Source organism: Gordionus sp. m RMFG-2023, chromosome 1 (assembly GCF_954871325.1).
Source record: "Gordionus sp. m RMFG-2023 chromosome 1, tfGorSpeb1-WG-v2, whole genome shotgun sequence".
NCBI classification, from domain to species: Eukaryota; Metazoa; Nematomorpha; class Gordioida; order Chordodea; family Parachordodidae; genus Gordionus; species Gordionus sp. m RMFG-2023.
The window spans coordinates 49195491-49222557 of record NC_088775.1 but is presented as its reverse complement, the minus strand read 5'-3'; the positions used below and the strand labels follow the sequence as shown (position 1 = coordinate 49222557).

Below are 27067 nucleotides of genomic sequence, written 5' to 3'. Positions count from 1 at the left end.
TAGAATATTGATAGAGTATTATAATTTTAATAAATAATATTAAAATAATAAAAAATATATTAAAAATGAAATATATTATTTAGATTATAGAGAGAAATGTTATGCAAGCTTTAGATTTTGATCATAGGTGGCACAGTGGGTTGAACATCTAAAACAAAATCTCGAGGCTTACATAATCTGGATAAAATATTGAGTTATCCGTGTTTATTAAAATGAGCTGTTTAACAACACTATCATTTTGTATAATAACAATGAACCAATTTTAAAAGATAAAATATATTTTTTATTATATAAATAATATATAGATAGAGCCTATAACTAGCCAAGATGCTAGTACAAGTGACTTATCACAAATTTCTGATATATCTACATCAAGTAATTTAAATATTTCGAATATATTCAAAATGACTCCGACGAAATCTCGTCGGAAATGTATATACTGCAATACACATTATAGTTTAAATACAGCCACAAGTACGTATTTTTAAAATTTAATATACAATTATAATATATATTTTTAGCAAATTTAAAACGACATATTTCTATATCCCATTCTCATCTAAGAATAGAAAATAAAAAAATTAATTCTTTAGTAGGAATAAGGAAATTACTTCCTCATGAAAATACGCAATTAAACAAATTGATTATAAGATATATAATAAAAAATAACATCTCATTTAATAAAATAGAATCTCCATTTTTCCGAGATATTTTCTCATTTATATTTAAAAATGAGAAGATTTGGTGCAGACAAACTGCTGCCTGCTATGTAAAAGATTTATATCATAAATCTAAAAATAAAATTATTAAAGACCTTAAACAGGTAAATAGTAAAATCAGCCTGACAACTGACTTATGGACAGGAATAAATTCCTTCTCATATTTATCAATAACAATACATTATATTGATAATGATTGGAAATTTGTTAATCTCCTACTTGATTTAATTGAATTACCTCACCCACATACGGGGACAGAAATATCACAATCTATCCAAGCTTCTCTCGAATCATTTAAAATTCATGATAAAGTTATGGCGGTTACTCATGATAATGCTAAAAACATGTTAGCAGCATCGCGTATATTGAGTGAAACTTATACAGTTATATGGTTCATCTTTGTATAACCATAGGTGTCTTGCTCACATAATAAATATTATTGTGGGTGAGGGAATGATTGTTTTGAATGATAAATTAGAAAAAATAAATAAATTTGTCAAAAAATTGCACACATCACCAAAATATATGAAAGAATTTTTAGACATAACTGGAGGTATACGCATACCACTTGATGTCGTAACTAGATGGAATTCTAAATTTTTGATGATATCCTCTATTAACAAAGTAATTATGTTTACTTTTTATGTTTAATATTTTTTTTTATAGAATTTAGATGCAGTCAATAAATTGGGGAAAAAAGGGAGCCACCAAGATGGCCAATTATTTATAAATAATGAAGAATCAATTTTTTTAAAAGATGTAGAGGATTTTTTAAAACCCTTTTACAAGATTACTTTAGAAGCTTCATCAGCTACAAATACAACCATTGGCTCATCTGTATTATTCATAAACTGCATTGAAAATATTTTAAATGATTATATTACTGGTGATACCGTATTGAAAAATACAGCGGAGGTGATGTTAACAAAATGTCAAAAATATATTAAACATATGACATCAATTTCCAATTTTATATCAAGTATATTGAACCCTAAAACAAAGCAGAAATTTTTACCTAAATTTATAAATAAATCGGAATTTTTTCATCAATTTAAAACTTTATATACGAAATATAACAACACATCAAAGTCATCAGCCTCTGAAAATGATATCTTGGATAATGAGGCATTACCATTTTCTGTAAGCATGCATAACATTCTAAGAAAGTAAATATATGATTACATACATATATATATGTTTATTATTTAGGGGTGCGTTACAAAATGATCCATTGAACGACGAAATATCGCTTTATTTAAGAGAAGATGTAGCAAGTCCAATAACAAATGTATTAGAATGGTGGTCGAATAATAAAAATTCATATCCTAATTTATCTTTAATGGCTAAAGATTTCTTAGCTCAACAAACCACGAGTGTTGCTAGCGAAAGAATCTTTAGTAAGGCAGTCGAATGTATAACTAAAAAGAGAAATAAAATGTCGTCAACAACACTCAAACATTGCATATCTCTAAATTGTTGGGAAGTTGATATTGAATAAAAATTTATTTTTTAAATGTATATGGCAGTAGTATTATAATGTAACTTATTAATTATATAATAATGGTTTACATAAAAAAGCGCAAATATTCTTTATATTGTTTTTCAATATATAAAATTTAAATATTCGTATATTAATAAAATACCATAAATTCATGTGTTAATTTTTGTTATTGAACTCGTCATTACCAGATAAGTCCTATTTTTTAAAATATTCTTGAGTCATAAATAAATTTTTAAATGAGAATTATCAGCTTATGAATTAATTTACTAAAATATTTTTAATATTCATTATCATCTTTATTAAAAAAACACTGAAAAGTTTTTAAAGGAGATTTATCAGCAACTTAATTAATTTTTCGTAACTTTAGTAAAGGTGATAGACAATAACCTTGAAGCAATATTTATTGATTGATTGTCCGAAAAATAGATGAAATGTTATAATATAAGGCATTTTCAATCATGGAAAAAGATTGTGAAATGAAATTGTAAATAATTTTCATGTTTTTTTTTCGTCTTGCCTTTCTTTCTTTCTCTGGTTAATAGGAAATTTAAATATGCCTATTCTTTAAATTTTTTAAGTATCTAATAAAAAAATGAATCAGTTTCATCGATACAACACCACTACAAAAATCTCAGTATATAGAAAGGATAAAAGAATTTACGATTGAAATTAATTATGATCAAAATATTTATGGTATTATAAAATAATATTTATTAATATTAATTAAATTATAGTTATTATGCAAAAGAAATTAATGGTGCCAGATAGGCGCTAAAATTATTTAAAATAAGAAATAAAATCTTAAAATGTGATGAATTATTCAATTTAGGCAAATAAATAAACAAAACAACTTATAAAAATAAGGAAAAATATATGAAAATTTCAGAATATACTATTTTTTAAATTAAATTTTATTTTTTGATTTTAAAAACATAATAATTGAAAAATCATTTTCTAAAATTAAGGTATGATATGGTTATTTATTGAATTAATTCATATATCAATTTTCACGTGGAACCAGATACTGGATTAAGAATAAAAAAAATGAATTAGAAGTTGCAATCATCAGATAATTCCGATGATCGATCATAATCACTCTTATCTAGGTTTGATTTTGAACCTCAAATATCAATATTGAAAAAGATATTTTTGTATAATTTATTTTCTAGGTTTTCAAAGATATTTTATTTATTTTAAACATTTATAAGTTTAAAAAAAATCAATTGATAGTTAAATATATATATCATATTGAATCCTTTAAATAAATTGTAATTTACACCCTTCTTTTGTGTGATATAATCTTGACTTCATTTATAATTGAATTTTCTTTGCTTTTAGGAAAAAGTGTAAAATTAAATTTTAATCCACGTCGATGTTAGTTACATACAAAAAAATCCAAAAAGTATTTTTAATCTAATTACCTTCTCTCAACATTAATATCCAAAAAAGTAATCGGTACTTTAGTATTAAAAATGAAGCATATATTTTTTAATGTTTACCTAATAAATTTTAAATAACTAATAAAAGTTTAAATTTTTAAATCGGTCCGTTAGCACTTTTAAAATTAGATGGAAGGGCGTAAGCTAAATCCTAGCTCGTTTCAGCAATGATTCTAAAGATCTTAAAATTAACGAATATATTAATTGTCATATGTCACATCCTCATTTAAATTTCAAATTAACATGTTTACAATTTATTTTACTCTGTTACTTCAAAAAAGTTAAAAAAATAATGATTATGAGAATTATCACTAGTCTATGGTATATCTTCACTGAAATTTTAATATAACATGTTTACAATATATATTTTTACCCATTTGCTTCAAAAAATTTCAAAAAAACATATAAATGACGATTATGATAATTGTCACTTTTCTATGGTATATCTTCACTGAAATTTTAATATAACATGTTTACAATATATATTTTTACCCATTTGCTTCAAAAAAACATATAAATGACGATTATGACAATTGTCACTTTTCTATGGTACATCTTCACTGAAATTTAAATATAACATGTTTACAATATATATTTTTACCCATTTGCTTCAAAAAATTTCAAAAAAACCTATAAATGACGATTATGACAATTGTCACTTTTCTATGGTACATCTTCACTGAAATTTAAATATAACATGTTTACAATATATATTTTTACCCATATGCTTCAAAAAATTTCAAAAAAACTTAAAAATGACGATTATGACAATTGTCACTTTTCTATGGTACATCTTCACTGAAATTTTGATTCAACATGTTTACAATATATATACCTTGCTTTAAAATAATTTAAAAAAAGTTCAAAAATAACAATTTATAATTTTAACCTGTTCCTTCAAAGAAAATTAAATTCAAAAAATATTAAAAATAACTTATATATAACTCATATAGTTATTTTAATGACAAATTCTCACTTTACTTCTTTTTGTTTATCTTCTCTGATTAGTCGACTAAATTAGTCGCTTTTAGTCGACTAATTAGTCGTTTTAGTCAACTAAATTAGTCGCTTTTAGTCGACTAATTAGTCGTTTTAGTCGACTAAATTAGTCGTTTTTAGTCGACTAATTAGTCCTTTTAGTCGACTAAATTAGTCGACTAATTAGTCGTTTTTAGTCGACTAATTAGTCTTTTTTAGTCGATTTCCTCGACTACGACTATTAGTCTTAGTTGGAAGAAATCAACTAATTAACAACACTAGATGTGGAAATAAAGTAAAAAAATCTATAAGGAACATGTTAACAATCAATTTTAAATAAGTTTTAATATTTACGAATAGATTCAAATAATTAAGATAAATTTTAAATAAAAAATTATTCGATAAACAATATATTTACCTTATTCGTATTCGTACAATACGAATCGAATATAGAATAAGTCGTTTTAGATGCAAGTTGAAGATAAAGGAGACAAACAGTATTTAAAAGGACATTAAAACATGGGGACTATTAAACTTTTTAACTTTGGAAAACGAAAGTGAGCCAAGATTGTTTAGCTGAATCGAGAAGCATTTAATTTGATATGCGTGAAAATATAATCATTCATTAAATTGTGAAGAGAAGGATTTAAGGGCTCCTTGGTAAAAGGGCTAAGAAAAAAAGGATCAATGAGATCAAAAAATTTTGGAACTAAAAGTGATTCGATAAAATATTTAAATTTTAATTCAAAGTATTTAGAAGAATTATTGGAAGGCTGAGGAAGATTTAAAGATGTGAAAGAATTTGGTGAGAAAAAACATCTTTGGTGAAAAAATAAGTGGTGTGTTAAGGAAGAATATTCAGGTAACTAAAAGCCCTCGACATTAAAAAATGTATTCAAGAAGACTCCCTTTCTGGACCTATTTAGGAGTTAAGTCATTGAGATGAATGTTAGGTGAGGACACAATTAATGTTTTTCCGAAAAGTATTGGAAAATATTGACATTGATAAAATTATATCATCCTATTCAGAGGCCAAAATTCGAGCAGCACTGCTGATAATCCAAGGTCTAATTTTTCTAAGGTCAATTTTCTATGGAAAGAGTTTAAAGAATGAGGAGTAAATTATAAAAAAAATTAAATAAATTATATGCGTATCTTATTTCATTCTTCTTTCAGCTGTTAATTTTATTAGTTTATTTGATGCCTTTAATTATATTAGAGAGTAGTGCTATTGAAAGTAATATTGTTTTTCTTTATCATTACCTTAAAGGTCAAATGCATTCTTTAAAAGATAATATATATATCTGACAATAATCTCGTTTTATAAAATCAATCATCCATGTCATAATATTTATTCACATTTATCACTAATCAATACATAAATATCATATTACTGAGACGGACAATTAAATTAACATAATAATTTAGATATATAAATAAAAAATGCTGGTCACAATGCTTATATGTTCTACAATACCTATTTTCACTCGTTGTAGGCTCCAATACAGAATTTCCATCAACATTGTTAAATTTTTCATTTTTTTTAATTTATAATATTTGTTATAAAAATTATTGCAAAATTTATAGCCAATTAAATTACCTTTAAATATATCGATTATGGCATTACCGACCACGAAAATCGTTATTTGAAAATTACTATGATTTAAAGAGAATAAATAATATTTAAAAATGCCAGTAGTGTTGTTAAACGGCTCGTTTTGAGCCGATTTTTAAAAACGGCTAACTCGATATTTTAGCCAGAATAATATTGCCTAAGCCTCGAAATTCAGCTAATTGATGTCTGGACCTTTGTGACATCTATGAGCAAGATTTTTATGAGAAAGGAACCCAGAGAAAGATCAATCGGGGTAGATGAAATCCTTGACCTTCGTTACAAAGGAGAAGTTGATTATGGAAATTCTGCATTAGAGCCTACGAGTGGATCCCAAGCGGAAAAGATGTTCAAAGATTTGATGTTGGCGGACGATTATTAAAAGGTAATCGCGAATATAAAATATTTATAATAATCATTTTTGTTAACCAGTTTTTGAATTTTTTTTTGTAATAATTAGTTTATATATATTAATCATTTTTGTAGAGTTGCAGACCAGTATTTTCTTATGGGAAGTTCACAACAAAAATGATTCTAACGGCGTCTTCCATAGGACAAAAAGCCGCATTTCTTAATTCTTAGCATTGTTAGATATTTGGCGAAAATTTTATAGCCAATCAAGATGAACGAAATGTATATTTGGTCTGGGGGGGATAATAAAATTTTTTAAGAAACATTATTATTTTTTAAAAATATCAAGCATAAATTTATTAGGACTAATAACTATTTCTAATACACAATTTTAAATTAATGCGAATTATAAAAAAATTATATGTAAAGAATCACTTAAATGACCCAAAATAGAAATTTGAATTTTTTGAGCTTTAAAATTTATATATAAAGTATAAAAAATTTAAATGTTAGAAATATAAATTAATACACAAAAAGCTTAGGGAATAATTGTATTTTGTATGTTATATATTTACAATGTAAAATCCAATCTTCGTTGGGATTGAGCTAATTTTTCAATTATCTCATCCTTGCTTGTTGTCAAATACCTATGAATATTCAAAAGATCCAAACCTTTCAATCTACTTTCAAAAGTTGTACTTCTTGGTATGTTTTTCAGAGACCTGCAGGGCCAGCCGGGCACGAAATTTTTTAAAAAAAACACCCGGGCTGAGCCTGAATTTAAAAAAAATATCCGGGCCGGACTGTATATTTTAAAACAGCCTATATTTGAAATTGTTATTATTAGCTATAAAAATCAAAAATAAATATAATTTATTTTTAAAAAATCCAGGTCGGGCCTGAAAATTTTATTTTAAAAAAGGCCGGGCCTGAAAATTGAGCTTAGCCGTAAAAATCTTTAAAAAATCCGGGTCGTGCCCTGCAAATGGTACCTCTGCAGGGCTCTGTTATTCTTCTTAAAAAAGAGAATGTTCTCTCATTAGTTTACTATTGGGAAGAGTTGCTAATATATATAAACCCTTTTAATAGATTGGGAATATAATCTAAAATGTGTTTGAAATAATGCAGAGCATCCATAGCATTTTTTGAGACTGTATCAACCATAGTTAATCTTATAAACATAGTTATTCAGCTAATAAGGCATCATAAGATACTTTAGCATCTTCATGATAAAAATCCAACAAATATTTTTTTTCTATCACCATCTGAAAAAGGTTGGAAAGGCTTTTATGGAAATAATATTTGCAGATTGGTAAGTGCTGCATAATGAATTAAAAACCATTCATTTATTTGGTTTATAAATGTATTTGTATATAGATATACTCTTCTACTTATCCTATATTAATGTTTTAACTATGAGCTTGCCTTGCTGCAAGTCGAATGAGACAAATATTAAACACGTATAGCTCTGCTTTTGACTTAACAATAACATATAAAACATGAAATTCTTCATAAACATTAGCCCTAATTTCCTTGAATTCTAATAAAATGCTCTCCGCTATTCTCATCTTCTTAATCAAGTCATCATGTTTTTGAAAAGCAATACATAAAATAGTTGTACATTCTAATGAGAAAAAAAATTTGGAATAAGCATTGAAATCCAATAATTTTCTTGCTTCTAAGGAAAAATTTCTTTCAGGCCATTGTGATATGTCACTAATAGCAAATAATCGGCTCTTCTAACTCCATAAAAGCTGTTACTGCTTGATGGCGGAGACTCTATCTCGTAGGACAAGGTTGCAATTTCTTTCTCCCTGTTGGACAATTTCAGAATAATTATTATTTAACTAGAAATTTAAAAATGGTAGATAAATATTATGCCACTAAAAATTTGAAAATAATAAGATAATATTACGCCGGAAAACTTGAAACGAAATTAATTGATAAACTTAGTTATGAATGTGATAATAAATGTAATTAAATATATATTTAATATGAGATAGGAATAAATATTAACAAATATAAATTAATATGTACTGTGTAAATTTAATTCAAAACATTTCCATATTTATTAATTTATTTAAAAATAAAATTATTTGATTTGTAAAAAGTTGTATAACATATTTATATATTCTTATCAATTTTTACAAGTTAAAATTTTTATTTACAAACGAATTAATAAATATGGAAATGTTTAAATTAAATCTGCACAACACTCTAAACAAAAATATTTATGAAAAATATATCCGGCATCTGCATTTTTTAGCTTGGGGGGGGGGGGATTTGCCCCCCTGCCCCCCCCCCGCTGCGTACTATTGGTCATCTTCTGTAATATCAACACCCCTAACACTCGGGTTTAGTAATGGGGGGGGGGGTGTTGTAGTTTCCATTATATATATATTTTTTATTTGATAATGATTTATTTTAACAGATGTATTAATTTAGAAATAGCTGATTATTACATTATTCGTGAACTTTTTATGTTTAAATTTATTTAAAAAGAATAAAAAGAGTATCTAACAAATTAATTATAGGGTATCGCCATTAGTGGCGAAACACTTATATATTTTTTAAAATTAAACGTAAATCACCTATATGAAAATTTGGTATCTTTATTGATAAAAAATAAGATATCTATGGAGGAAATTAAGGTTAAGACTCATTCCCTTATTAAAGAAAATTGCTTTTTTATGTAGATAAGTATGATGCCTCGGATTATGGATTATCAAAATTCTTCACAAAAAAATCTAAACAATTCAAAATCCTAGTTTATAAAATAAAATATTCCCTGCCACCCTCAGTACCTATTGAACGGATGGATGTCCAATAGCAGAATATTGAGATAAACAATAGTTCGGATAAAAATGTTATAATTAGTATAAAATTGTCAAAAAATAATTAGAATATATTTTATATAATATTGATAATTAAATAATTTTAAAAATATTCTGTGCAATTATTAATTGCGATTTGTATAATAAATATATATCAATTGATGAAATAAAAGGAAAGCTAGTAACGGTATGTATTGGTGCTTTAAAAAAGTAAGATAACGGACTTATTTTTATAAAGTAATGTAACGAAGTTAATTAAGTGTGATGGGCAAAATTAAAAGAGTAAAATCAAGACTAAGTAGTAAATGCTTAATAATTTAGCCATTATATCAATGGAACGAAAATCTAAAATCAATATTTTTTGCAATTTAAAAATAAAATATTTATCCCTTGGTTAAGGTGAAAAAAATTCAAAAAGTGATTTCGGGCTTTTGAAAACCACAATTAAATGTGTTATATCTCCTGATATAAAATTAATCTATATTTATAAACTTCATTTTATCTAACATGATTTTATTTTAAATTCTTCCCAATAATAAGAATCACATCAAAAATCTAAATTTTTATTTTCTAAATTAAAAAATATTTTAACACCAAATAAACCATTTTTAGCTAAATATTGATAAAATTTACCAAAGTTTGAACAAATATTGTTTAGAGATAATTATCAAGCTACCAAAAAACCGGATCTACATAATAGTTTTTGTAATTTTAAGGGGTGTGAGATCATATGAAACTCCACATAGCTAATGAAAGGTTTGAAATATGGCAATTTTTATTATTATATATCCGATTAAAAGATTAAAATATTATCGGGAATTTGCTCGCGTCTTAGAGGTTTAAAGGGCAGACTGCAGGAAGTTTCTGCATAATTATTTAGGTGGTTAAGAGGGCCCTAAGTAGTTCCAATAAATTATAACTTCAAAAAGGCACCCTTTTTGAGTGGTCATATCAAATATTAAAAATTATATATAAATTTAATTTTTATTTTAAAAAAAACCTCGTCGACTTGAGCTTGTGTTTGTTGTAATCTTTTACTCTGCATACTTGGTGGTAAATTTCCGGGAATAGGGCCTCCTCCTAATGTTGAAGTCCTAATAAAATTGACAAAAAAGGTTTTTTATGATAAAAAGAAATAGACAGAATAGTTATTAATTCATATATAAAAAGGTTTAAAATATGATCTAAACCTAAAGAATGTTATATGGCAGGTGCTGCAACACAGAAACTGCGTGAGAAGTGAGAAAGGTCAAAAGTCTGGTTCAGACCAAAGACCAGTCAGATTTAAATACGGTTTTCAGTTCTGCCTTTGGTCTGAACAGTTATAAAAAAAATTTATAGTATTTTTCTATATTAACAATAAAAAACTGTTTAACAATTATTAATATATTTTTATAATATTTAAATTATTTTTTGTGGAAATGAAATCGTAATGGCCTACATATTTTTTTTAAAATAGAGAATTTAATTATTGTCGGAAAATCATTTAAAATTTGTAAATCTTTTTTTAAAGTAATAGTTAATCTGTTTAAAGTAGCCTCCTATATTAAATATTACTTTAAGGAGCTCCGATCCGATCTTTTGATACCGGGTTTCATTCCGGTCTCTTATTTAATATTCATCAGTCCAGTTTGGTTTCTTAATCGGCCTTGGTTTGATCTTGTCTTTCATCGTCCTTTCCTATTAAACTCATTTAAAAACAGTTTTATTAAGGAGGTCTTAATGAGAAAATATATCAAGATATATTATTTTTATAAAGCGGTCATTTTGTATAAACGGATGAAATTTTCATGTTAGTTTTAAATTAGTAGATGTATGTTAGCAAAAATAGATATTTTTTTATTTATCTATTATAATATATAAATAATTTAATTAAAATAACCCCACCTAGGTAAGATTATTAATCAAAGATGCATTTATTTTATTATATTTAACATTTTTGTTTTTCTTTAGAATTTTTGTATAAGCCATAATAGAATTGTGGAAAGTATTTTATCTTATACTTTTATAAAATTATCTGTAGTAATCAGGGATGTGAAACCTGACCCTGCCTCACGAACCCTTGTATTTTGGCTTAACCCGAACCCGGACCCTTTTTAAAAGTAGAGGGTCCAAGGGTTCAAGGTGTCATAAAAAATTTTATAAATAAAAATATTTTTTTAAATTTTATTAACTTTTTTTGTGGAATAATTTATTTTATCTTCACGTTTTTCTTTCAATTTTCTTCCTGGACTTCCATTTTATTTAGAGATTGATATCATTAGTGCAGGTAATAATATTTTATTATGTAAATTTTTTAATATGCTATGTTATAGAAATACGTTGATTATTTATAAAGTGATTTGTGTAATAATATTTTAATTTAAATGATAATGCACAACACGTTCGTCCTCAATTTGTATGATGCTAGAACGATTATTAAGTTTGAAAGATTTCTGTAATGATTTTATTATAGGAGCATGTGAAGCCATTATGTCGGAAGATGATTGTTGCCAAATAAAGGACCTTACTTGTGTATTAGTTCCTTTAAAAATAACAATATTAAGATTATAATCAGAACAATTATGTTGATTTGATTTTTATGGCATATGGATTAGATGCCGATTAGATTTAGAAAATATTACAGTTCTTTGAAAAATTCGAGAGCAACAATATTTGCAAAATAGTGTTATACGCTTCTATATATTACCCTCGATATCAAGTTTCATTGAATATTGAGCAAAAACAAATGGCTAAAGATCATCTTTAGGATTTATGGCATACTCAAAACTCCATTATTTACAATATATTGAAGGTTACGACAATACCTACTGGTAGTAGTGATAATAATGATAGCAACATTGATGATCTTTAAATTTTACTTTTAGATAGAGAAAAAAAAATCAAATTATCATTAGATAGAAAGGAGGATCAAAAAATGCCTATTGCAACTTTAGTAAAGTTTTCAGAAGTTAAGTAAATATAAGGATATAAATATTTTAAAATTCTGGAAAAATTTTTTTCAATATATCCAGAATTATATATCTTATCTAGAATCTTCATGGCTGTACCGGCATCGCAAGTACAATAATTTTATAAAGATAACTATCTATTTTAGGTAAGGGTATATGTGAATTTTCATCTGTGAAATATATATTGTCTAATTTACATGGAAATCGCAAGGATGATATTTTAGAAGATATTATGATTGTGCGATTGAATGAAATATTATAAATTATATCATTTTAAAATTTTTCATTTGTAAATTATGAATATGTAAATTATTTTGTAATTGTTTAAATAGTAACTATTTTCTTCTTTCATTTAATAACTGATAGTAGAGTTTATATGGACAAATTAAAATTGCGTGATTTGACTAAAAATAAAAAATCATTATAATTGGTGAATAATTTAAAAACTATTTTACTTTATAAACTAGTTATGTTTTCTCTAACAAAATATATAAATGGTTTTGAAATGGAACGAGAAGTGAATTGAAATAGTATTCTATAATATAATTTTAAAAAATATATTTTTTAATTTAATAATCATGTTTTAAATATTCGGCCCGGTCCAAGTTGATAAAAAATTATTTTAGATAATTCCCGAGTGAATTACATGGTCCGGCTTGTAAACCCGGGGCCTTCCAGGCCTGCATGCACCTTAATAAAAATATTTAATAAATATGTAATTTATATAATTTTAATACACTATACTCATTTATTTATGAAAACACCAAACTTTATTATATAATAAAAGAAAAAAAACTAACATCAAAATAATTTGAACAATTGTCGTATTATTAAACGTTACTTGTTAATAAAAAACCAATCTATATTAATATAAAATTGTATCTATTAATTTTATAATACTAAAGGCGTATTAAAATAACAATATCAATTTATAAAATCAATTAATACAAAAATATTAATTTATCTCAATTTTCTATTATTTACATTTAACTTTAATATGAATGAACATCATGTTGACCATCTCAACAGTTTTTATTCATAAATATTCGTTTTTCAATTATGGATGTACCAATATTTTTTATCGGATCGGGCCGATCATGCCTCTTTTTTAAATAATGGTTATCGACCGATATTATTAATTCTAACGCATGGAGTCTTAATTTTAAAATTTTATGGTATTGATATTTAATTTTTTGATTATATTTATTAAGTTAAGAACATTCTTAAGTGATAAATTAAGAACGAACAAAATAATTAAACATATGCTAAAATAAAAATACATAATTCATTTTTTATAGGGATGTTTATGATTTTAAAACTAAATAAATATTTCTAGAAAAAAGTGTAACGACTTTTGGAACAAAAAAAATTAATGATATTATTTTATAAATAAATGATTTATAAATATTTATATATTTTTAGATTGCTAAATATAACCTTAAATAATAGGCTAATTAAAATTATGTTTGTCACTAATTTTGTTTGTTTATTTGTATTATGGTTCTCTCCTTTCCTAGAACATATATATAACGTTTATTTCTGTTAAACTTTATATTTCCAATTTCCCAATAAACCCACAATCCTAAAAAGCAAACATCAAAAAACAGAGTATCATTATTCTTTCTTTTCCGCATCTTATATAAATATGCGAAAATAAATATTCATTAATAATATTTCTCCATTTATTTTCTACGAAAATTATATATATTTATTAATGCTATTTATTTATTAACGCGATTATAATATTGTGTAATTCACAAATAATTACTCATTATCCTAAAATGAAATCCCCAATTTTCATGTCAACTTCACAGCTCCCATGCTCCAAATCGGCCTCTCCCAACACGAACTCTACTTTCGAGTTCAGTACTCAAATATGTGCCCACCAATGTTGAATCAGTATTGTCTCCCTCAAAGTTTTCTATCTTCGCCGTCCTTTTCCAACCCGACGGGCGTTGGGTCTTCCCATTTGCCGTCGTTCCTCTCATTTATCACCTAAACCGCGGGCCTCGTCCCTGAAATCTCGTTCCCCCATGTTCCGCGTAGGTGACAACCCGTCCTTAACACTTTCTTCTCCCGCTGAAACCGGCTCAGCTTGTTCTACAATCCACATTATCTGGTTCCCAGATCCGCATTGGGTTGGCGATTTGTCCATTCCTCGATAACCCGTCCTACTGGTTACTTCGGAGGCATCCATTCCTCAAATGACTCCGTTCCTGGCAATAATAACACCTCTGTTGATCTCCGTGTGACTGTCCTCTGGAGGGCATCTATTCGGCGTTTCGGGGATCAAAAGTTGGCCCTATTATTACATGAATTTCGACGTCAAAAAACTAACTCTTATGCATCAAGAATTGAATGATTATAAATTCTTGAAATTTGAAGTGCGCAAGGTAAATAATTTCATACTACTTTCAATTACCCAAAATTCAAAATAAATTTTTTTTAAAAATAAATTATACTACTACCCTGTATTATACTTTCAATTTACCCTGCATCCAGCTTATTTTTCGTTTTGAAGTTAAAATTAGTCCATTATTTTCCACATATTCTTTATTTAATTATATTCTTCCCCTTTTTAAGTGATTTACGATCTCTCCAACTCATGACAATTATAATATTCTAGAAGAACTCTGATTTATTCAAAAAAGCAAAGAGGGGCAGACGGAGGTAAATGAAACCTCTGAATTCGTGGTAGAACAAACTATATGGGCCCGATTTTTTGGGGTTATCAGAAAATGGGAGTCGGGAGTGATAATTTAAAATATTGACGTTCCAGGATGGAAAGAAAGCAATTAGACACCAGGACCATTTACGAAAGGGGTGGAACCTGGGAGTTGAGAGTGGAACCTGGGAGGTTGAGAGGTAGTTTGGAAGTGTTGAAGGATAAATGAGAAAATAGATTTTTTAAAGATATTCAAAAGGGGTGAATGTGGTGGAAATCTTGAGAGAAGTGATAGCAAGTCAAAGATAACATACTAAAAAAAATTTAGTGGGGCCACCAAACCAAAGACTAGATATGAATAAGCAACACCAGCGCAATAAATTTTGCTGAGGCGACAAAAGGGAATACGACCCGGGAGGCTGGGAATCCGGAAGTGATGAAGGATAAATAAGTGACTAGACGACACTAATGCATACCAAGTAGCAAAACAGTGGGGACTTTGATAAGGTAACAAACGCTATGAATAAGGATATTAAGGGATAAAATAAGTTAGTTATGCCAAGAATAATGCTGATAGAGACAAATATCAAACGGGATTGTAAATTCTAAGTATGGAAAAAGGAATATTTTCGTTTAACTAAGAGGAGGAAAGGGTTAAATGCCTAAAGTTGGTAATAGATTAATGTAGTGATAGCATAAAATTAGCTAAAATGTGTATACCAAAAAAAATTTAATATCGGGAGGAAATTTGTATGAAGTAATATAGACTGAAAGATAGGGGAGTGATGAAGAAGGGGGTAAATGCATCGACGGAGAGATACTATTAAATATATGTACTATTCGGATAATCCCTGCCAATCAATATCGTAAATTACAATGTTGTTAAAGTAGCGCGCGATTATCAATTTAATATAATAAATACACATAAAAATGATTAAAATATATTTTTCAATTTAATAATTAATCCTAAAATCATAATTTTTTTGTTTTGTTTAATTTAATTTTAAATTTAATTTATAATTAAAAATTGTAAATCTAGTTTTCAAAATAATTTAAAATGTCGGCAATAACGATTGATATTGAAGATAATTTTGCTACATATCATATCGACAAAGTAATTTCATTGAAAAATAAAGACAATTTAGAATTTCCTTTTCCTAAATTCGCAAAATATTTTAATCTCGATAAAATAAAAATTAACACAGGGTATAAATTTCATAGTAAGATGTGCCAGAAAAATCAAACAAGACTAGTAGCTTCAACGAGGAAACATTTAAAAGTAATATGTTAAACAAATTTAATATCAATGTGTAACCCAATCCTTAATCTTTAAAATAAAATGTGAATCAAAACTGTACCATAATAGTTTATAAGCTAAATGAGTTTATGTGAAAGTTGATTTTCTGGCCCAGTCCAAACAGTATCAACTGGTCATAAGGTATTATTTAAGAATTATATTGTAAATTAAAATTTACAATAAATGATTAATATTCATATTCATTTTATCATCAGACTCATCTATTTAATGATAATATTTTAAAAATTATTATCTGGTATTAAACTTAGCTGTTATTGTTCATCTTAAAGTTAAATTGGCTAGTGTTGTTAGGTCCGATTTGGGTCTATTTTAAAAAAAGGCCCGATTAAGATTTTAGCTAAAATAATATTAAGTAAGCCTCGAGATTTGGCAAATAGAGATCCAAACTTTCTGCCATCTATAAGCAAAATCTCCAGTCTTACATAATATCATTTTGGCTAAATCTTAATGGGCGTTTTTGTTTAACACCACTAGAATTGGTCATATATTAACTTGACTGAATTCAAAGGGCAACTTAATAGGCACTTGGTAACGTTTAATAATACTATGCCAAACCAGATCAAAAACGCCTACTTTTTTAAGATTTTTCTGATATAAAAAAATATGCATACTAAATTTAATACTGCATTCTCAAGACGATTATTTAGTATGACAAAGCTTATACTTTCTGATCGTTGCTCTAGACTTATGGATGACAGTATAGAAATGTTACTATATTGAAATGCAATAAAAAATAAATAAATAATATATATTTGAAATTAGTCATATTATACCAATTTTTATTGGTGTTGGCCCTTAGGATCGGAATATTTCCTGCACTCTTTTCATTTGTGGGGTAGACATAGGTCACAGCTTAATCTATTAATAACCCTTTCATAATAATTGCACCCTTTAAAATTAGAGTGATAATTAATTTTTAAAATTGTGCAAATACATATAATACAAAGTAATTTCAAAAATTACAAAAAAACTTATAACTAACCTGGGCGATTTTCCATGGGAGGGGGGGGGGGGTAAATAAAAAAATATTTTTTTATTTCAAATAATATGACCGAGCCCAGATAATATTTTTGATCTATTGAGAGAGCGGGTCAGATTTTAAAAATTTCATAAGTCAATCAAGTCCGCCGGATTGGTAGGGTAAATTCATTAGACCATGTCCAAAATGTTCAAATTTATTATTTTTTTTAAAAAAAACTTATTGTAATTGAAGAAAAATGATATAGAACACTATTTTATTTTTACATTAAAAATAGCTTATGTTATTTTTCCTTCAAAATTTATTTATATTTTTTAGAGTTTGGACACAGCCTTAAGTATTAAATGTATACAAAACAAGTAAATCATCTCATATTTAAATCACCAATATTAAAATTCGTTTTTTGTCTCTACTGTAAAATTTTTAAAAAATGTTAGAGAATTTTGCTGTGAGACTGACGATATATGAATTGGTTAGAATAAAAATCAATCAACATGACTAAAAACCAACTAATTGCACTAGGTTATCAAAAAATAAACAATAAATTCTCTGTAAAAAATCGATATATAATTTTTGTTTATAATAATATTATATTGTTCCCTAAAAAATTTATTTTGTTGGCTTATCCAAAAAATATATTTATAAACATATTTGGATAAGTATTAAAATAAACACTTATAATACTAAATTTAATTTTTTTTCTTCAAATTTTGATAAAAATAAATATATAATTTATTAATAAAGACATTTTAGATTATAGTAAAAATCTGATTTTATGAAAAATGTTTTCTAGTATGTTTAAAATACCTACACCACGAATTTTAAAGAATTTTACCATTAACTTTTGAGTCATATAAAATTTATAAAAAAATAGGGTTATTGCATTTTCGCGTTTTTTTATATTTATTATAAATAGCTATTTTTTAGAAATTTTAAAATAATTTATTAAAATGATTTTGAAATTTTCTGAAATATTATTTTTCTAAATTAAGTGAATAAATAGGGTTCTTAGACATAGCTTTATATTTTATTTAAAAAAATATATATTAATAAATCTAAAATTGAAGCAATTCATTAATAAAATGTTTTCCATAATTTTTTGTTATATTATCTGTAACAAGAAAAGGAATTTAAAATATCGAAATGGCCCATTCAGCTAGTGTTGCTAAACTACTAGATTTAGTCAATCTTAAAAATGGTTAACTTAAGATTTTGGCCAAAGTAAATTACTCAAGTTTATTGTTTTCCCACAGATGGCAGAAAAGTTTGGTTCCTCTTGGCGAAATTTTGAGGCTTAGGTAATAATATTTTGGCTAAAATTTTGATTTAGCCCTTTTTAAAAATGGAGCTGTAAAACACTACATTCACCCATAAATTTGCAAATATTTTAAATGAGGTTATTAACTTTTGGAGAATATTAAAAATAAAATACACTTAACCTAATCGTGAAAGATAGTTGGTTTTTAAAAAAAGTAAATATTGATATTTTTACGACATTGATACAAAGATAAATGGTAAATAAAAATCAATATAAATATCGATTCGGCATCGGTTTTTTAGAAATATCGGATCGGAGAAAAATTTGTGGATCGGCACAGTCTAAATAAAAATATTAAAACGCTCTAATAATTCGAAAATATCTATATTCAATCAAAAAGATATTCCTGAATTATCTCGATCCCCAGGTCTTTATAGTTTGCCTTTAGATCTCACCAGAGTCTTTCGACTTTTTAAATGTAGATGGATCTGTCATTAGGATCAACAAAATTTCACAAGTGATGACCCGATAGTGAAAATAATTTATTACCACTTTTAACCTACAGAAAAATATATTTATAAATAAAATATGTCTAAAAACTCGTGGGGTCAATCAAAAGATACGTTTACAACTTTTTCTAAAAATTAAATTTCTAAAAAATCTCTATTTATATAAAAATTAGAAAAATTCCAATCATAATAACTACTAATCCCTCATTAATATTTAAAAAATTAACATACCTCTTTATTAAATTATTAATAAAAGAATATATATCTAAGAAAATAATTCGCCGTAAAAAAATCCCAGGAAAATATTCCCAAAGAAAATAATTCCTCGGAAAAAAATCTCCATTAGATCCAAAGAAATTTATTTATTTTCAGAAAATTAAAAAATAGGAAAAAATATTCCCCATAAATATATGCCCGAAATAAAATTTTTCAATTAAAAATATTTAAAAATTGTGAGAAAATAAACAAAATTAAAAAAAACTGGAAAATATATCCCTGTGAAACGATTTCCCAAATTGCATTGCTAACCAACATTATAAACAATAAAAAGTAATTATGTTAAACTTAACCTAATTTTTAAAATATTATCGATTAACCCGAAACCATGTAATGTGTATCGTTATGGCCTTATCGCGAACCCAATTTTGGTGAAAATTTAACAAAACAATTATTATAAAAAACGAATGCTTTATCATGCATCTAACATAAATTACCTGTTAGATGCCTAGTTTATGTGATACAAAGCATTATCATTAGTTAACATTTAATTGTAATGGCCCGGCCCAGATTTTTCATTTTTAAATATTTAAGATCAAGCTGGGATTTTAAAATCATATCATTCATTTGGCCCTGGCCGGCAGGTCTCTACTTATAAATCTAAATCTGAAATTTGCTTTTAAATTCGCCCCTCGAAGCTTTGAGGTTTCAAGTAAAGAAAATTAAATAATTTTTTTAAGTTTTTAGAAATATCAGAGACCTGCAGGAACGGGGGCCGTATTTTAATTTTTTAAATATGGGCCGAGATCGCCATTATTAGCTATAAAAAATAAATAAATATAATATATTTTTAAAAAATCCAGGGTCTCGAGAAATATATTAGAATATAATATCAAATTAGAATATTTTAATTGAGGATTTTCACTAGTGTTGTTAAAAGGCTCGTTTTGAGTCGATTTTTAAAAACGACTAACTCAATATTTTATCCAGAAAAATATAATACAAGCCTTAAAATTTTGTTCGTAGAATGGTAAAAAGGTTTGAACATCTATTAAATAAATCTCAAGGCTTAGACAATATTTTTCCGGCCAAAATATTGAATTAGCCGTTATTAAAAATCGGCTCAAATCGAGCCTTTTAACAATACTAATTTTCACAATTGTCTTCAAAAATAATGGCCATACGAACTTTTTTCAATCAACTAGAAAATAGTAAGTATTAGTTTACCATGAATTTATTCCTCATATTCTCAATTCCAGTTTAAAATAGTTATCCTTATAATTTTTTTTTTGTTGTCACATCTTTCCAAAATGTCAGAAATTTATTTGAATACTTTTTATGCTATCACTGGTAAATTATTAGGGGTGTACCGATATCACTTTTTGGAGGCAGATCCAATCCGATCCGATATTCCTGATTAAATTGATATCGGCCGATTAACGATTCGATATCATATCTAATTTTGTATTCTGTAAAGAACTTTTTATTAGTATAACATAAATATATTATAATGATAAATTATAGTTTATATTCAATTCTATTGCAATTCTAAAAGTATATAAAATATTTTTATTGTTAAATCACTTTTATATAATAAGTAACAACATTAATTATATTCATAATAAGTAATAAACAAATAATTATGAAATTTGAATAAATATTTAAAATAATATTAAACATTAATATATAGAAGATTTCTTTTTAGAAATACCAAAATTTCCAATTTATCAGAAATCAGCTAGCGGCGGTAACTGTCATCACCAGTTTCACTAAAAACAGATTAAGAGATTATCGCACACTTTTATAAACAGAATGCGCAAAAAATAAGAATATGGCAGAATGTTTATTAATTTATTATTTAAAAAATATGGATTTCGATTTTATTTATAAAAATAAATGATTTAGATATAACTTTTTTTTTAAAAATTTATAACTTATTTTTGTTATAGACGCCATTTATATGGGATCGAATCGGCATTTTATAATATTAGCCGATAATCGATATTTTTGGGTGAAATATCGGCCCGATCCGATCAGATCCGATAAAAAATATCGGTACATCCCTATAAATTATTTAAGATTTATCGAGTCTCGTATTTTAAAATTGGCTTATTTAATCGCTCAAATAGACTGAATTGCCAAAAAACTATTCAAATTAAGAGAAAATATATGAAACAATAAATATTTTTTCCTTAATATTATTTATTTTAAGAAAATAGTCACTATTAGCAATTATTGGTATGCTTTCGCGTTTTTTTCCGATATTGACTTCGAGTTAATAAATTTTCTATATAAGATTGGTAAAATAGTTTTCACTATATTGCCTTAGCGATATGGATTTCTCTTTCGCTATAAAATTTTAATTATATATTTACGTTAAAAGATAAAGAAATCTCGGTAAGATTTTGCTATAAAAAATTACTCAATATGATATTCGCTGAATACATTTGCGAATGTGGATTCGCGACAAGTTTATCTGTAGAATCAATTCGTTTTAATAAACATTCCCGAAAATATGTTTTGTGATAAAAGTTTCGCTGTCTTAATAATTTGTTAAATTTAAAAATGTGAGTTGTAGAAAAATCTTCACAAGCTTTTTGAGCAAAAATTAAAAATAAATTGTGATTTCATCTTGAAATTTTATAGAAATTGCAAAAGATAAAAGAATATTAATAAAAAAAATTTCGAATTTTAGGTAAAATTTGATCAAAATTCAATCTTCTAAAAAGATTTTTTTGAAGAATTAAAACAATAAAAATTTTAATTAGTTTCAAATTATTTTATGACCAACATTATACTTTTTAAAAATATTTTTAAAAAGAAATAGACTCCCCTGTCAATTAATATAAAAAAACGATGTTTATAATTTATATTTTTCAAAATATAAGTTTTAGTAATTATGACATTTCCGAAGAATTATCTTCCTGGGGAATTTTTTTTCCTGAAAATTATTTTCCGAGGGGAATTTTATCCCGGTAATTATTTTCCTAGATTCAATAATTTGGCTTAAGATTAAATTAAAAACTTTAAAAACCTATTAAATATAAAAATATATAATTTTACATTATAGGCTCCTATAAATTTGTTTTAGCAGCCCTGCAATTAGAAGAGAATGATGTAATGCATGATTTTTATTGAAATCATAATATAACATATTTATACTTACCAAACAAAAAAAAATTCTAAAGTATATCTACTAGATAACGACGCTTTTCGTTATGCAATCAATTTGCGCTTGGGCGTACCCCTAAACCATTATATTTGCATTAAATGCAATCAATCGGCAGACGCGTATGGGAGACACGCTCTCCACTGTAAATTTATATCAAAAATCAGCCGACATGATAAAATAAATGCAATAATAGCTTCTTTTTTAAATAAAGCCAATTTTCCCTGTATTTTAGAACCTACATCCTTTTTAGATAAAAAACGCCCTGACGGCAAAACCGTCGTACATTTTTTCATGGGAAAGCCTTTAATGTGGAATTTTCCTGCTTTGATCACATGGCTCCATCTAATAATTCCCATGATCCCCTTAACAGAGACGAATCTCTAAAAAATATAAAATACTCACACCTAATGTGTGATAACCACTTTGTTCCTATAGCAGCTACATCAAACTGCTCGACAAGCGGCTTCAGATCTATTCAAAACAATATCCAAATCAATAAAAAAATCATACCTTTCTCCATTTTACAAACTCAAGCAGGAAATCACCGTATCTATAATTAAATCTAATTATCAAATATTTAAAACATCATGGCCCGACCTCGCCATTTGATATTTTTTTTTAAATGTTTTTTTTTCTTTTTATAAAAATATACATTTGTATCAATCTTCTTCTTTTTTTTAACTTAAACTGATATATGACATATTTTTTTATATTCTTTATATTATAAAGTTAATTTTTAAATAATAATATTTTATCATATTTGTATATGAATTTTAATAAAAAAAAATTTTTTTTAATTTTTCGTTTTTGGTGGAGGGTTATTTCTGATCCTTTATTTAAAATCTAAAAAATGGGGAATTAATATCCGTGGGAGATGTCAGAGATTTGCTTAACATATTAAGCTTGTCATGCCACAAAAGGTGGCTCAAACTAATCTAACATATGATGATTTAAAGCTAGTCATTTATGAGTAACATTTTTTTAACTCAGAATTGCGTCTTTTTTTTTGTTTCTAAATAATCAAAGGTTAGTTAAATCAGGCGACCGTTTTTTAAAAGCACATTGAAACATGGGGACTAGGAAACTTTTTAAAATAGCTGGAAATAAGGTGGTTGAAACTTTGCGAAATAAATGTAAGCCAAGATTGTTTGGCTTAATTGAGAAGTGGATCACTTAACTAGATATACGATGAAATAAAATCATTCATTAAATTTGGTGACCCAAGACCTCCTTAGTTAAGCAGACTAAGAGGCAAAAGATCAATTAAATCAAAAATTATTAGAATTAATAGAGATCTGACTTCATGTTTAAATTTGATTCAAATGAATTTATAACTGAACAAAATATTAATGAATCTTTTATAATTATAGATAGGTGGCTTATCTATTTTAAATAATTTCAGATCGGACTAGATTGGACCTAATACTTTTTTAAAAAGTATGGTCCAGTCCAGGCCAGGCTTAAATTTTTAAATATGATATTACATTTTGTCAAATAAATTGATAATATTTTAAAATTCTTAGAAGAAACAAGGAGCTAATATTTTTTATTGTAGAATATTTATTCTTTTTTCAAAAAAAAATAAATTTTTTTATATTAATAAATTCTGGATGGGTGGACAAATGATTTTTAATTTGGGTTGGACTTTTAGCAGAGTTATTAAGGAGCGGCGCTCCTTTTTAAAAACTCCTGGAGCACCCCTCCTTTTTTAAAATGGGGAGCGGGAGCTAGCTCCTTTTAGGGCTGGAGTGGAGGAGCGCCGCTCCACCTCTTCTTTAAATTTAATGTATAAATTAAATTATTTTTGAAATATTAATAATATAACTTCTAAAAGATGTTGATCCAAATGATCAAATAAATTGAAGGGCAAAATGTCTTTTGTATTAAATAAATTATTTAATTTTCAAAAAACATCTAAAAGTAAAAAATCTTTCTTTTAAATACAAATTGATTTAGAAGATTTTTTTGGATTCCATGAAATTGATCATCAGGAAGAAATATATTGGACAAATATTTTTTTAAATAATGATACCAAAATACTATTTTTGATAAATTCCCTGAATTAAAAAATATCTTTATAAAATACAATACCCCGCTTCCCTCTAGTGCTCCTGTGGAGTGCCTATTTAGTATTGCAAAACAGGTTTTAGGGGAGGCGTGGAGGATGCTTGTTAGATTTTAATTTAGAAAATTTATTACTTTTAAAAGCTAATAAAAGGTTATAAATATTTTGATAGATCATTTAATATAAATAAAACTTTTTGATAAAAAAAATATCATTTTGTTTTGTATACCTTCTAAAAAATGAAAATCTAAGGAACGGTTATGGAAAGGCACTCCATTACTTGGAGCGGGAGCTAACTACTTTTGAAATGTAGTAGAGGGAGCAGGAGCTAGCTCTTTTTGAGAAGGTAGGAGCGTGAGCTAGCTACTTTTAAAAAGGAGCATTAACAACTCTGGCTTTTAGGGACTAAAAAAATTTATTAAAAAATTTTTGGCAATTTTTACAATACCATTTGAAATGCATTATTTGTGTATCTAGGAGGAAAAAAAATAGGCAGTTTTAAAAGTAGCTACAAAAGTATCAAATTATATAAAAATTTCACTAGCTATATTGCTCTCTTTTTTTAAAGTAGCAAATAAAGCTACCTTTAGGGAAATAGTTGTAGAAATGGTGAACTAGATTTTTATAGGCATTAAAGTATTATTATTATATGCATTTAAACAATTATATATAATATTAATTTTAAAGTGGTTTATATTTTTTCATATTTGCCATAATTTAAGTACCATCTAAAATTATAACATTATATGATAAAATAATCACTAAATCTAGGAATAAATCAGATTGCAGATCGAGCTTAGAATCAAGATCGTTAAAAATAGGATCCTATAAAAAATTTTAAAATATAAATAATTGAAAAATCAATATAAATTAATTAACATTTGCCCCTAAAGTGAACCAAGATTATTTAAATGACAAATTAAAAATCTGAGCCAAGCCTAAAAAATAAATAAAACCCAAGGAACTAGACCAAAAATGCTTTTTTTATTCAGGTTGAAATAAGAAAATCTTAGGCAGTGAAAAATGTTTACATTTTCAAGCCTCCAACGTAAATTAGTTGGGCAATAAAAATAGTTTAATTAAACATAAGTATTTTATTTTTTTAAGAATAAATTTGATAATTAATTAATTTTCTTTTTAAAATTGTATTATATATATATATTTATGTTTTTAAAATAATTATTGTGTATATAACATAAAATTTGAAGGATGCAATTTCAACATGCTTGATCATATTTATAATGTAAAAATATATTATTTATCAGCTTAATTATTATTATTTAAAATTCATAATACAATAAATATCTAAGAATTATTTGTATTTTTAGATATTATAAACTAAGAATAAATTATCAATTGACAATATTAAAGCTTATTTTTATATAGTATACAATAAAAAATATTAAATTAATATAGAAATAATAATCATTTTTAGTTTTCCAAAATGACTATAATTCCTTAAACAAAAACATTTTTACCCTAATTCATGCATGTTTGTACTTATCTTCATAGAAAAATTGATTATATTATTAAATATATATTTTAATAAAATAATATTAAAAGCTGAAGAATACTTACATTTGATTATTTATCGTACAATTGAATAGATAAATCAAAAATCTCTTATAAAATAATTGACAGATTATTCAATAGTGGAACTTCGAATTTTATTTTTTAAAATGATTATATTATGTATGAAATAAATTAAGTAATATTATTATAAAATTTATTAAACAATGTAATATAATTATTAAAAAAAATACTAAAATGTCCTTATTCTATAATATTTATATCAATATATTATTCATCTTTATGCAAGTTTTGACTATTGCAGCGGATATATAATATTAAAAATTGTTTTCTGAGTTAATCAATTACGCACTTAACCATATTTTATTCCCCTTCTTAGGCAAATACCCCATATATCGTTAATGTAGATACTTATCTAGGGAAATGTGTATCTTACTTAAATGTTTTCGATCCTAAGATAGAGCTCCAATTGCTGAAATCAAATAGTGTTTTTGTCAGGGAAGACTGAGGAGCGAAGGACCCAATCAGAAGTGCTAAGGCTGCAAGTAATAAATTAGTATTTTATTACTTATTCATTTCTATTTATTCAAATTTTCTGTTTATAGTTATAGATATATGTCTTACTAGAATAAGCATTAATTAACATAGAAATATAAAAGAGATGCAGTAAAAAATTATAGTATATACACTTAGTATATATAACATTTAAATAACTTTCTTAGTTTAATTCTCATTTGTAATTTTTTATTATATTTACATAAGATCAATGTAACTATAATTTTTAATAGATCTTCAATATTATTCATTTCAAATAAATTATTAAGAATATAACCCTTCAAATAATAATAAAAAATATACATACGACTTTAACAACATTATTTTTAATTAATAACCAATCAAATTTATGATTGACATATCTCTTATATATCTATATTATAATTTTCCGATGTCCTCACTACGTCATCGTGAA

At 25.8% G+C, this 27067-nt stretch overlaps 1 protein-coding gene across 3 annotated transcripts in view; it reads right to left on the bottom strand.

The window, feature by feature from the left end:
• The window catches only part of LOC135930830 (vesicle-associated membrane protein 3-like), a 52001-nt gene extending 25750 nt beyond the window's left edge, over positions 1 to 26251 (bottom strand). The window contains exons 1-2 of one of the 3 annotated variants that reach the window (XM_065467753.1): positions 26146 to 26251; positions 10435 to 10528 (exon numbers count right to left, since the gene is read on the bottom strand). In XM_065467753.1, coding sequence (XP_065323825.1) covers positions 10435 to 10528; positions 26146 to 26147 — 96 coding nt within the window. In that variant the 5' untranslated portion in view covers positions 26148 to 26251. Of the gene's footprint in view, positions 1 to 10434; positions 10529 to 26045; positions 26107 to 26145 lie in introns of those variants that run through there. The other 2 variants (XM_065467700.1, XM_065467647.1) reach the window with 2 other exon arrangements.
• Between the last annotated feature and the right edge of the window lie 816 nt (positions 26252 to 27067).